Source organism: Scyliorhinus canicula, chromosome 13, assembly GCF_902713615.1.
Source record: "Scyliorhinus canicula chromosome 13, sScyCan1.1, whole genome shotgun sequence".
Taxonomy (NCBI): Eukaryota; Metazoa; Chordata; class Chondrichthyes; order Carcharhiniformes; family Scyliorhinidae; genus Scyliorhinus; species Scyliorhinus canicula.
Genome location: NC_052158.1, coordinates 139,261,376 through 139,274,868, shown reverse-complemented (window position 1 = coordinate 139,274,868; position 13,493 = coordinate 139,261,376). Strand labels below are relative to the sequence as shown.

Sequence of the window (13,493 nt, the reverse complement as noted above, 5' to 3'; positions counted from 1 at the left end):
GCGAGGTGGCAAGACTTTCTCGTGTTGGAGAGAGTCATTACTTGGCACTTGTATAAAGTGAATGTTACTTGAGAATTGTTGAATTTTTTTCCAAGTTTTGTTGCATGTGGGCATAAACTGCTTCATTGTCTGAGGAATTGCAAATGAGAACTTAACACTGTGCAATGATCAACAAACTTAAGCACATAGAACAAAATTTAGCTATCAATTAGCTTTGGATTTGTACCGAGAAATAACAGGAATAGCAAAATCTGGATGTGACAAACAGGTTCTGGCATTAACATGACATTTCTTGCATCCTATGTGAAATACATAGTACCCAAGTATTTCCAATAAATGTTCTTCTTGTTTTTGCTTATTTTTTGTCATCATCAGGAAAGTACCTTTTTCAGAATACGTGCAGTTCAACCATATTTCATGTGTCCCCGTACATGAGGCTTAATTTGAGTTAAGATCATTTATACAGTCAGAGGCACTCTTACTGTTTTCAAATAGATTAACAGTATCCATGGGTTCTATTCTTTTGCGATGTCTGTTTTAATTTGCAATGTTTCAATTCTTCCCGAATGTACTTCTGGGCAATACTGGCACACAGCAACGATTGTTCTGCATGAAAATAAGACAATGGGTGGAAATGTACCATATTTTTACAAAAGTGTCAGGCTCAGGCTGAAAACCAGCTTGCAGCTCTCCAGCTGCAGACTGGTTTTCCCTATCCAGATTTTGAGCTTCTCTGGGTAAAATTAATGAGTGGGTGCGGTTTATACTACGTCACTCAGGCAGGATGGAGCCTGTGGGATCCGACAGGGCTGGCTCCACAGATAGGGCCGCCATCTTTAAATGTCACCCTGGTCAGCACTGAAGTGGAACTTGAACATACAAAAACTTCAACATACAAACTTTGGAAGAAATAAAACATTCAATGGCCTCTTCAAATTATTTATTTTGTTCTAATCTGTCCTATACTTGACATATGTGTCAATTTCCATTCTTGTTACATAAAATATATTGCAGAAATACGTGGATTACATTACAAAAAAAAGCAATGGATGCGATTCAATGGCCGTGTTGCGCTTAAGCGAGACGAGGCTGTTAAATCGCTGGAGAGTCAAAATCAGGAATTGGCGGGCGCCAATCTGTTTGCGATCTAATAGGCCCGGGACGGGGACCATTGCCGAAATCAGGATCCGCCATAGCGTGGCAAGAAACCAATAATCACCACTTAAGCCCAATCTCTATACAATTAACGGGAGCAACCCCCTTTGTGACGGCCACGTGTGATCTAATGACAAGCGGTCGTGTGGGCACCAATTAGTGCGCAGAAGGGCAACCCGAGGGAGGTGAGTAGCCATCTCCGCTCACAGGCAAACAGCCCGGGGCACTGGGGTTGCCTGGGCTGGGAGAGATGTGAATTAGCGCCCGTTGATCCACCATGCCAACCCGTAGACCATGTAGTCCCATTCCGGGGGGCAACACTGGCCCGTCTGCCCCACTGACCACCCATATCTCCCACTGACCACGGGCCTCTGGCTGTGTGTTAAAGGCTATTTCTAATATGGAACTGACAATCGTAGTTAAGTGGCCACTTCACACATCCAAATGGGGGCAGGGAGGAGATAGTGGCGTGGGTGGTGCTGCTGGACATGGGTGGGCCGGGGCAGGTAACGGTGGTCCCAGGTACATTCATAGAATTTACAGTGCAGAAGGAGGCCATTCAGCCCATCGAGTCTTCACCGGCCCTTGGAAATAGCACCTACTTAAGCCCCACCTCCACCCTATCCCCACCTAACCTTTTTGGACACTAAGGACAATTCAGCATGGCCAATCCACCTAACCTGCACATCTTTGGATTGTGGGGAGAATGTGCAGACTCCGCACAGTCAATGACCCAAGCCAGGAATCGAACCTGGACCCTGGAGCGGTGAAGCAACACTGTATTACTGTGATGCATTCTCCTGGGGGGGTCAGTGCCAACCCACCCGTGCTGCCTGATGAAGGTCGTTGATCATTTTACCGCACTGGGCGCCAGTCCTCGTGGTCATGCTCCTGAGCTGACGGCCTCCCAGGCGGCACTGGCTGCCCTGTAGCTGCCCCTCCGAAGCCCTCGGGGTAACAGGGCATCTGTCTGGCCTCGACCGCGACCAATAATTTGCCCAGGTCAGCATCCCAAATCGTGAGGCTGGTCTTCTTGGAGGCATAGCTGTGAGCTGTGTGGGGTTGGCTGTGCCGGAGCAGTTTAAGTGCTGCTCTCCCTTTTTAGCGGGCGTCTGGTGAGCTCAGCCTCGGTGAATCAACCAGTGGGGCCTCATCAAGAGGACCAGTTCACATTTTATAGCCGTGACGGCCTCGACAGGCCAAGCATCGGTGAGCTCGCGGCAGTTCCCGCTCGCTACCACACTTAGAAACGTTTCCATTAAATCGCGCCCAATGTTTTGAAGAGTTGTAAATTTTGAGGGATTTATTGTTAAATAATTCTACAACTGATAGTTTGCAAGTCTGCAACATTTCTCTTAACGTTGTTACAAAACATGGTGCAATAAATACATGTTTAATAGGTAATCTGCATTATTATTGCAGAAAATGTTTATTCAATCCGTATCCACAAAATAAATCCCAATATCACTGCTCATCGAATCACATTGCATAATCAATAAATGTAGACTGCCATCCATTGCTTTCCCCCACAAACCCTTTGCCAGCAAAAATGAAAAGTGGCAAGAACTCAGGTTTGTATACATGCACAATAACAACATACTCAAAAACAGTAGTATATGGTCTGAGGGCTATTTGCGGCCTGCACCTGCGTCCCTCAGCTAATGTGCTGCTCTATTGGCGGTTTAGCTCTGCAATATCACCTTTACTGAATCTCTTTTTTTTGCACTCCAGCAGGAGGAAAATTACTGATTACGGGCAGAAAGTGAAAGATTCCTAATTTTTAAAAAAGAATATTGGTCCCGAGGATTCCCCCCCCCCCCCCCTTCTTTTTGGACATTAACTAGCCTCCAGTTTTCAACTTTCATCAGCAGCATGATTGAAGTCAACCGCTCAACATGTGAGCTATTTCAGGCAACGACGCAAATCCTTCAACTCTGTGCTCAATCACATTGCATCTTCCTCAGCAATGGATCCTAGATAAAAGTTATTGTTCGACCTCCCCCACAACTGCCCCCCCCCCCCCCCCTTTCTAAGTGTACAAGGCAGTGTTGGAAATGAGATGGTACTGGTACAACCCTCTGCTGCTTATCCCCTCTAAACTGTCATTCCGTATTCTCAATATAGATCTTCTTACACTGAATCCACTGATTTCATCTCGGGTGCTGTGAGTGAGAAGCTAAAGTTACACTGCCCACTTATCACTGTGGAAAGGAGCTGCCAAAGTTCCAAGTGAATTCTGAGACGTATGCAGCAAGCAGTGCTTACTTATCTCAGAGTGCTGGTGCATTTTTCTGGCTGATTAAAAAAGAATCAACTACCTTAGCTATTTTAACCAGTAAAAATAGGGTGTTGTTGCAGCAGACTAACTCAGTCTGGGAGATGTGATCCAGGGAAATCCAGCTGATTCAGTGGCAGTAATCAGCTAATAATGCATTTTTCTGGGTGGAGGGGAGGATATATGGGGCAGTCCAAACTGACAGCTCCTATTCAGTATTTGGAGCTTCTGCCTTTCAGGAGGCAGCAACTGGCATATCTGTGGGATCGCTTTGACCATCTGACATGGATACCAACTTGAATCCAAGGTGCGATGAACTTTCAACATAACACAGTTACTGCACCCCAAGCATTTCAAAAGCATTTTTACCTTGAGGAAATGTCATCAATATGAGGTGCGGAATTCTCCTGCCATCAGCAGGAGGCAATATCCAGGGTTCCAATGAATTCAGGGGGACCCACATTTTCTTTATATTTGGCATCTCTTATTCTGGCCACCTGAATGCACAGAATCTATTCCATATGTCTCCACCATTCTGTTACATCGGAAGCATGCAGACCCACAGAATCAGCTGCACATCAATACCCGGGGTTTGAAATTTATATCATGCGACTGGATTTTAAAACTTTCTAATGTTATTTTTCAATTTGTTTAACCCCTGGACATAGTAGTGTTGACCAACTCTCGTTTGCATGTGTACAACCCATGAGTCTACGTTAAAAACAGGCCCTGGTTTGAAAAGGTGCTAACTAACTGGGATAAACAGTGGAGAGCAGCAAAGCTGAAGTCATGTCTCTATTTTAGTGGTGCAATCCCGGGCCCTCAACTTCACTGTACAAGTGCCTGCGACCACCTCTTAGGAACAGCTTTTCAGTATACTTCTGCCCGCACAAAGGCATCATCCTCTCTACAATAAATTCATCCTGTATTAATAGTCGGCTGCTGTCCTTCTATGGAAATAATTGCGACCGACTTGAAGGCATTTAAAAATAAAATGATTGAAACAACTTCTACAGAGTTCATGCACTGGAGGACGGCATATTTTACCATTGGCATCAGTGGTATAACAATGATAAAAGGCCCCTTCAAGGAGATGGTTTGGCCTAGCCTTTAATTAAAGGAGAAAAGTCAGACTCTGGGTATGCAGTTGCTCAATGTATCTCTTCACCTCATAAATACTGTATATTTTAACATTTTGTTAGTAGCCTCACAGAGACTCCAGATAAAATACAATAATTCATAAAACAAATTTGTCTTACAACAAATAATGTGCTATGTCAGGTACATTCTTGGCAAGGTTTCAATTATTGTTCTGTAATTAAATGTTATTTTTGTAGTCCGTTGTACTTTTCTGAATTCATTTTCAACGATGAAGTATCAATAAGAATGAAAATATGAACGGATTATTTTTTTTCAACTGACTCCTTTGTTTGGTTCACAAAACCTAAGGGGAAGGAACATGAACTGGGGCTTTATCTGGTAACAATCGAGCAACAAACATGGATTGAAAGGATTCTGATGAGGTGTACTTTGGCAGCAAAGCACTGGATTCACAATTCTACCGCCACATGCCATCAATACAATAGAATACTTTTTCTTTAAATGATAAATTATCAAGTTACTCATTCAAACAGACAACAAAAAAGAACTATATACATATATATTCATAGAGCAATGTATATAACTACTTTAAACCCAAATGATCAAGTATTTCCGATGGCCAATTCAACACTGCATCGTTATCAACAGTTGATGAGGAAAATTTCCCTTTATATCACTAAGTGATTCATGGCCAGTCAGTTTTTCAGTGTTATTAGCTATGTGCATGAGTTAGAGGGCGTGTGTGTGAATGTCTATTTGAGTGAATATGTCAATGTGAGGGCAATGTCTGTATGATTGTGTCTGTGGATATGGCTGTGTGAGGGTGTGCATGTGTGTGTGAGTAGTTAGTGAGAGGGTATGTGTGTGTGTGCGGGTGTGCACAAGTGGGTATGTGTAAGTGGATATGTTTGTGTGAGGGTGTATGTGTGTGAGGGTATATCTGTGTGGGGTTATACCTGTAGGAGGGTATATCCGTGTGAGGTTGTGTCTGTGTGAGGCTGCGTCTGTGTGATTGTGAGGATATGTGGATGCGGGTATGGGTGTACCTGTGCACTCCACATAATATAAAAACCCTCATGAACACTTGCATTTTTCCCCAGACCTTGATCCAAGTACATTCATAAAGTAAACAGGTTGGGATCTGCTTTGGCCTCCTTCTTCGATGTGGGTTTCGATGGAATGAATTACTGGAGTGCTATTTTTTGTTTAAAGCCGGATTTTGGTTACAAATGACTTGCTGAAATCCTTGACTTCTTCCGGGGTTTGGACTTTCTCATAGCCCAGCCAATCCATGGCCTGTTGACAATATTCCTCCACTTGTTTGATCTGGGAGTAGGTCATTTGGGTCCTCCACGCATTGGCAGCCTGGGTAGCATTTCGGGAAGAAACACTAAAGGGCTTTTTGGAGGAGTAACTGGACCCCATGGTCATGTTGAGCACAAACCTCTCAATGTCCTCGCTGACCGATAGGTTGACGAAGTGGTACATGTCCTTCAGACAGCCGATTGGGTCCTCCACCAGGTCCTCGTAGCGCACCACCCTGTAATTGTCCTTCAGCCAGGCTGGCGGCTCCCTTGCCATCTGGACCGTCCTGACCATGCTGGTGCAGATGACCTCCAGCGCGTTGAGGGCATGGTAGTCCACCGCGTCGCGCCGGCTCCTCTGGAACCCATCGTAGACCTTGAGGCGGCGCCCCTTGGGGTCCTTGCTCCTCATCACCTGCAGGCTCTCGCGGATCAGACCGTTGCGGGACTTGATGCGGGAGCTGGCCACGGCCCTGGGGTCCCTGACCAAGTGGATGACCTTGAGGTCGATGGAGGGGTCCTTCATCAGGGGGGCCAGCACGTTGAGGTCGAAGATGCGCACCCCCTTGATGACGATGGTGCCGTACTTGTGGCACTCGGCCTGCAGCGAGTCCAGGTGCTGGGGTGGGCACTCGCTCTTGCACACGTGCTCGTCGATCAGGCCCACCCGCTGCTTGCTGTAGGCCTGGCACAGCGGGTAGGAGCACACCACCTTGTTGCGGGGCGCGCCGAAGATGCCCATGCTGGTGACATTGTTGCCGCCGTTGTAGAGCTGGAAGATGGAGAGGTCGCAGCGGTAGAGGAAGGCCAGCATGTCGCGGGCGGCCCCCTGCAGTGTCAGCGCGTCGCCCGGGTACAGCTTCTGCCAGATGTGCCACAGCGGCTCGTACAGGAAGAAGACGCCGGGGTTCTGGTTGAAGAGCTCGCCCACGAAGCTGGAGCCCGAGCGCCAGGTGGTGAAGACGTAGACGTGCTGCCGCCGCCCGGGGGCCCGCTCGGGGGCCGGAGCTGCTGCCACTCCGGGGCGGGGGCCGGGCGGCGGGCCCCGCTGCGGCTGCTCGGCCGTGTAGCGGAGCGGGTAGGGCGCGTACTTGAGCTGGGCGCACTCCTTGGCCCCCCGGTAGTCGGCGAAGTGCAGCATGGTGAGGACCAGCAGCAGCGCGTAGCCCAGGACCAGCAGGGCCGCCTTCCTGCGGAGCACCTTCATCCTCCCGCAGCCCCCGGCAACCGGGGCCGCTGCCCGGGGAGGCTCAGCCCGGGTCCCGTCCCTCTGCCCGGGTCAGCTCAACCCGGGTCAGCCCTGCCCGGCTCGGTCCCTCAGCCCGGGTCAGCTCTGCCCGGCTCGGTCCCTCAGCCCGGGTCAGCTCTGCCCGGCTCGGTCCCTCAGCCCGGGTCAGCTCAACCCGGGTCAGCCCTGCCCGGCTCGGTCCCTCAGCCCCGGTCAGCTCAGCCCGGGTCCCGTCCCTCAGCCCGGGGAGGCTCTGCCCGGCCCCGGTCAGCTCAGGCCGGGTCAGCCCTGCCCGGCTCGGTCCCTCAGCCGGGGTCAGCCCTGCCCGGCTCGGCCCGGCTCCCCCCGCATGCTGCTGCCGCTGCTGCTCAGGATTGGGGATGGGGGGCGGCAGCTCCTCCGACCGAAATGCCCGTCTCCCGTTGGGAAGGTCCCCCTCAGCCTCCTCCTCCTGGGCGGACTGTCGCCCTCATCGCCAGGCTCCTCTCCCGGGTGCTGATGCTGATGAATTATTGTCAATGTCTCTGCCGCGCTCTCTTTGTTTTCAAATCCAAATGGAAAGGGGAAAGGTTCCCGGTGCCTCACTGCATCGCCCGCACACCTCCCCCCACACACACAGCCAGGCGCGGGCTGCAGCCCCTCCTCACTCCGCCGGCTTGTTTACAGAGAGATGGCAGAGTTTCCGATCCCCCTCGGCCGGGGTGTGGGGGGCGACAAGCCCGCTCTGCCTCCCCCGCTCAGGCTGCTCTGATTCCCCGCTCACTCAGTGCCTCCGGCCGCCGCCTCTCTCCCTCCTCCCCGGGCTCCGCTCCGCTGCTTCTGCCGGTGAATCATCCTCCTCGCTCCTCATTCCCTCTCGGTGCAACAGCCTTTAAAAACACACCGGGAAAGGGGAAATCCCCCCCACACACACACAGGCAGGGTGACCCTCCCCTCCTTGGGGGAGGGGGGGTAAGTGAGAGGGTAAACTCTGCCCCTCCTCTGAGTGTGTGAGTCCCTCTCTCTGTCCGCTTTCCAATCCCAGACGCGCGCCTCTTCCCAGCTCCAGTCTCTCGCTCAGATCTTTAAATCCCGCCCTCTGGGGTAACTCCGATTGGGTCCAGGGTGAGCAGCACCGTTTGCTGCTTAACTGGCGGATGATGTTGTCAGTCAAGCCCCCTCCTCGCCCCTGTGCGGTGGGCTGGAGCTGGGAGGGGAGCCAGCCTCCAGGGCAGAATTGGGGGAGGTGGGACGGGATGGCGGATCCCGTTACATTGAAACAGGGAGGCGTCTCCGGTAATGGAGGGAATCCGACGCCGGCTCTCTCTCGGCCACTCGGGGCGTTCTTGCAGATTCGTGTTTCGTTCAAGTGGAAAATATTACGTTGTGTGGGTCGCGGCTGCATTCCGGATGTGGTTACCTTGTTCTCAGTGAGAGCCAGTGTTTTCTCAGTTGGGGCAGTGGGTGAAGGCAGAGACCCCCTCACTCACTCACTCCCTGTTCACTTACACTCCAGGTCACCTCAAGGCAACTGCGCCAGCGACGGCCACTGCCCTCCCCAAACACTCTGTGGTGAAGGCATACTGGACGTTAATGGGCTTTGCTTTGTATTCTTTTGGGATAATGTTCTGATGGTATTGTGTGTGAGAAAATTCCTGTTTTTATTTAGCACCTTTCGGGAAGCTCTTTACAGCCACTGAAATACTTTCGGAGCAAAGCCAATTTGCAGACAGTTAAACTCCCACAAACAACAACGTGATCACAACCAGATCATGTGTTCTGAGTATTTGTTGATCCAGGAATAAACATTTACCGGATCACTGGGGAGAACTCCTGTGCTCTTCCTTGAGATGGTGTCATGGGATCTTAAACGCCCACCTGAGACAGCCGTTGTAACACTCTCTCCACCACTTCCTCGCCATGACGCAAGAACATAAGAATCGGGAGCAGGAATTGGGAGTTCAGCCCCTCGAGCCCGCTGTGCCATTCAATACGATCATGGGTGATCTCATCCCGGCCTCAAATCCACTTTCCTGCCCGTTCTCCATAACCCTTACTAATTAAAAATCTGTCTACCTCCATAAATTTACTCAACATCCGCCGCACTTTACAGTAGTGAATTCCACAGAGGAATTCCATGATGAGGCAGTGGCATAGTGGTATTGTCGTTGGGCTAGTAAACCAGTGACCCAAGATAATGATCTGGGGGCCTGGGTTGGAATCCCACCACGGCAGGTGATGGAATTTAAACTCAGTAAAATATCTGGAGTTAAAAGTCCAATGATGGGGTCTTTAGGGACTTCTACGAGGAACTGTACCGGTCAGAACCTCCGATGGGGAGAGGGGGGATGGAGAGCTTCATGAACAGGCTATGCTGCCCAAGGGTTCAAGAGGAGCTGGTAGAGGGGCTGGGGGCGCCGATAGAGTTGGAGGAGCTAGTCAGGGGGATCGGGCAAATGCAGTCAGGTAAGGCGCCGGGGCCGGACGGGTTCCCGGTGGAATTTTATAAAAAGTATGCGGATCTGGTGGGCCCCCTGTTGGTGCGAGCCTTCAATGAGGCATGGGAGGGGGGGGCTTTGCCCCCGACGATGTCGCGGGCACTGATCTCTCTGATCCTGAAGCGGGATAAGGACCCCTTGCAGTGTGGATCATACAGGCCTATCTCGCTCCTCAATGTTGACGCTAAGTTGCTGGCGAAGATCCTGGCCACCAGGATAGAGGACTGTGTGCCAGGGGTGATACATGAGGATCAGACAGGATTTGTCAAGGGACGGCAGCTCAACACGAATGTGCGGAGACTACTAAATGTTATTATGATGGAGGGGGAGGGGGAGGCTGAGATAGTGGTGGCGCTGGATGCGGAGAAAGCATTTGATAGAGTTGAGTGGGGGTACCTGTGGGAGGTGCTGGAGCGGTTCGGATTCGGGGAGGGATTCATCAAATGGGTGAGGCTGCTCTACGCGGCTCCGATGGCGAGTGTAGTTACCAATGGAAGGAGATCGGAGTACTTTAGGCTCTACCGTGGGACCAGGCAGGGGTGCCCCCTGTCCGCCTTGCTCTTTGCACTGGCGATTGAACCTTTGGCTATGGCGTTGAGGGAGTCAGGGAGATGGAGGGGTCTGGTGCGGGGTGGGGAGGAACATCATGTATCGCTGTATGCGGACGACCTGCTGTTGTATGTGGCAGATCCAGAAGGGGGAATGCCGGGGGTGATGGAGCTGTTAGCGGAATTTGGGGGCTTCTCAGGCTATAAGTTAAATTTAGGCAAGAGTGAGGTATTTGTAGTACACCCGGGTGATCAGGAGGAGGGAATTGGGAGACTCCCATTTAAGAGGGCAGTGAAGAGTTTCAGATACCTGGGGGTGCAGGTGGCCAGGAGTTGGGGGACTCTCCATAAGCTTAATTTTACCAGGCTGGTGGAGCAGATGGAAGAGGAATTTAAAAGGTGGGACATGGTGCCGCTATCGTTGGCGGGTAGAGTGCAGTCCATCAAAATGACGGTTCTCCCGAGGTTCTTGTTCCTTTTTCAGTGTTTGCCCATCTTTATCCCTGGGGCCTTTTTTAGAAGGGTGACTAGCAGCATCATGAGCTTTGTTTGGGCGCATGGGACCCCGAGGGTGAAGAGGGTCTTCTTGGAGCGGGGTAGAGATGGTGGGGGGCTGGCGTTACCCAATCTCTCGGGGTATTATTGGGCGGCCAATGTGTCGATGGTGCGCAAGTGGGTAATGGAGGGGGAGGGGGCAGCATGGAAACGGATGGAGAGGGCGTCCTGTGGCGATACAAGCCTGTGGGCCCTGGTAACGGCGCCGTGGCCGTTCCCTCCTACGAGGTATACCACGAGTCCGGTGGTGGCGGCTACCCTCAAGATTTGGGGGCAGTGGAGGCGACATAGGGGAGAAGTGGGGGGCTCGATGGAGGCTCCGTTAAGGGGGAACCATAGGTTCGTCCCGGGGAACATTGATGGGGGATTTCAGGGTTGGCACAGAGCGGGCATCAGACAGCTGAGGGACCTGTTTATTGATGGGAGGTTTGCGAGCCTGGGGGAGTTGGAGGAGAAATTTGGGCTCCCCCCGGGGAACATGTTCAGGTATCTGCAGGTAAAGGCATTTGCTAGGCGGCAGGTGGAGGGATTCCCTTCGCTTCCCGCGAGGGGGGTGAGCGACAGGGTGCTTTCGGGGGTCTGGGTCGGAGAGGGGAAGATATCTGATATCTACAAGGTTATGCAGGAGGCGGAGGAGGCGTCAGTAGAGGAGCTGAAAACGAAGTCGGAGGGGGAACTGGGGGAACAGATCGAAGACGGGACATGGGCTGATGCCCTGGAGAGGGTTAATTCTTCCTCCTCGTGTGTGCGGCTTAGCCTCATCCAATTCAAGGTGCTGCACCGGGCCCACATGACTGGGACGAGGATGAGTAGGTTCTTTGGGGGTGAGGACAGGTGTGTCAGGTGCTCGGGGAGTCCAGCGAACCATGCCCATATGTTCTGGGCATGCCCGGCACTGGAGGAGTTCTGGAAGGGGGTGGCGAGGACGGTGTCGAGGGTGGTGGGATCCAGGGTCAAGCCAGGATGGGGACTCGCGATTTTTGGGGTTGGGGTGGAGCCGGGAGTGCAGGAGGCGAAAGAGGCCGGTGTGCTGGCCTTTGCGTCCCTAGTAGCCCGGCGAAGGATCTTGCTACAATGGAAGGATGCGAGGCCCCCAAGCGTGGAGACCTGGATCAATTACATGGCGGGTTTCATTAAGCTAGAGAAGGTCAAATTCGCCCTGAGAGGGTCGGTACAAGGGTTCTTTAGACGGTGGCACCCTTTTCTCGACTTTCTGGCTCAACGATAGGGTACTGGGACAGTAGCAGCAGCAACCCGGGGAGGGAAAAGGGGGGGGGGCCGACAATGACTATGTTTGTTTATTTAAGTTTAATATTTTTTAAAGTTCTTTTGTTGTTCATTAGGGTTGGGGGGGTGGGGGGATGTGATACATGCGCCGATACGGTCTGGGGGTGTCACAGTTATTATGGGTTATTTTGTTGCATTTCATTGTTTGTCGTTATGTTTTATATTTTCTGTAAAAAATTCCAATAAAAATTATATTTAAAAAAAAGTCCAATGATGGCCATTAAACCATTGTCGATTGTTGCCATTTAGGGAATTTGCCATCCTTACAAGTAGGTGATTCAACCGCTACTGAAACTGGAGTCATACTCACAGAATCATACCTTACAGACAATGTCCCAGACACACTATCACCTGGCAGGACAGACCATCAGAGGTGCCGCATTTGGTATATGGGAGGGAATTGCCCTGGGAGTCTTCAACATCTGGACCACAAGGATCATGAATCAGTACTCCTCCATGTTGAACACCAGCAAGCCACTGAGGGTGGCAAGGGTGCAGAGTATGCTCTGGGGATTTCAATGTCCATCCTCAAGACTGGTAGTACCACCACAGACCGCCGGACTGCTAGACTGCAGCAGGTGGACAAGACACTAATCTTGATTGGTAGAAGTGACTCCTTGGGAAGACATTGAGAATTCACATTGAGGATACCCTCCACTCCCAAATGGACTTCGAACTGAACTAGCACTCAGGATTGGGCATTCATGAGGCCATTAGAATTGTACCTGCACCCTCATGGCCCGGCATATCCCCACTCTACCATTACCATCAACCCTGGTTCAATGAAGAGCAACATCAGAAATGCTGAAAAATGAGCTGTCAACCTGGTGAAGCCACACAGCATAAGACAGCTAAGTGATTGCATAACAAATGTGCAAGATCCGGCCATGAATGAGGCTCCACAAATATCCCCATCTTCAATGATGGAGGAGCCCAGCACATATGTGCAAAAGACAAGGCAAGAAGTGTGGAGTGGATGATCCATCTCGGTCTCCTCCGGAGGTCCCCAGCATCACAGATATCAGTCTTCAGCCAATAGGATTCACTCCTCGTGATATCAAGAAACGGCTGAAGGCACTGGATACTGCAAAGGCCCTGACAATATCCCGGTACTTGTGCTCCAGAACTTGCCGCACCCCGAGCCAAGCTGTTCCAGTACAGCTGCAACAGCTACAACGCTGGCATCTACCCGGGAATGTGGAAAATTGCCCGGGTGTGTCCTGTACATAAGAAACAGGACAAATCCAACCCAGCCAATTACCCCCTATCAGTCTACTCTCCATCATCAGCAAAGTGATGGAAGGAGTCATCAACAATGCTACCAAGTGACGCTTACTCAACAATAACCTGCTCACGGATGCTCAGTTTGGGTTCCGCCAGGGCAACTCAGCTCCTGACCTCATTACAACCTTGGTTCAAACATGAACAAACAAGCTGAATGCCAGAGGTAAGGTGAGAGTGACTGCCCTTGGTATCAAGGCAGGTTTTGACCGAGTATGGCATCAAGGAGCCCTAGCTAAACTGGAGTCAATGAAAATCAGGGGGAAAAAAACTCCAGTGGTT

General features: G+C 51.2%; 1 protein-coding gene across 1 annotated transcript; it reads right to left on the bottom strand.

Annotated features, from left to right (window-relative positions):
* Positions 1-925: 925 nt before the first annotated feature.
* On the bottom strand, positions 926-8,372 carry chst2b (carbohydrate (N-acetylglucosamine-6-O) sulfotransferase 2b). Its single transcript, XM_038815317.1, has 2 exons — positions 7,130-8,372; positions 926-7,085 (listed from the first exon to the last, which is right to left on the bottom strand). The coding sequence occupies exon 2, from the start codon at positions 7,040-7,042 to the stop codon at positions 5,738-5,740; it is 1,305 nt and encodes a 434-aa protein (XP_038671245.1). The 5' UTR covers positions 7,043-7,085; positions 7,130-8,372; the 3' UTR covers positions 926-5,737.
* Between the last annotated feature and the right edge of the window lie 5,121 nt (positions 8,373-13,493).

Excerpts from the sequence above, each read along its gene's own strand:
- chst2b (XM_038815317.1), bottom strand. The coding sequence starts at position 7,042 with ATGAAGGTGCTCCGCAGGAAGGCGGCCCTGCTGGTCCTGGGCTACGCG.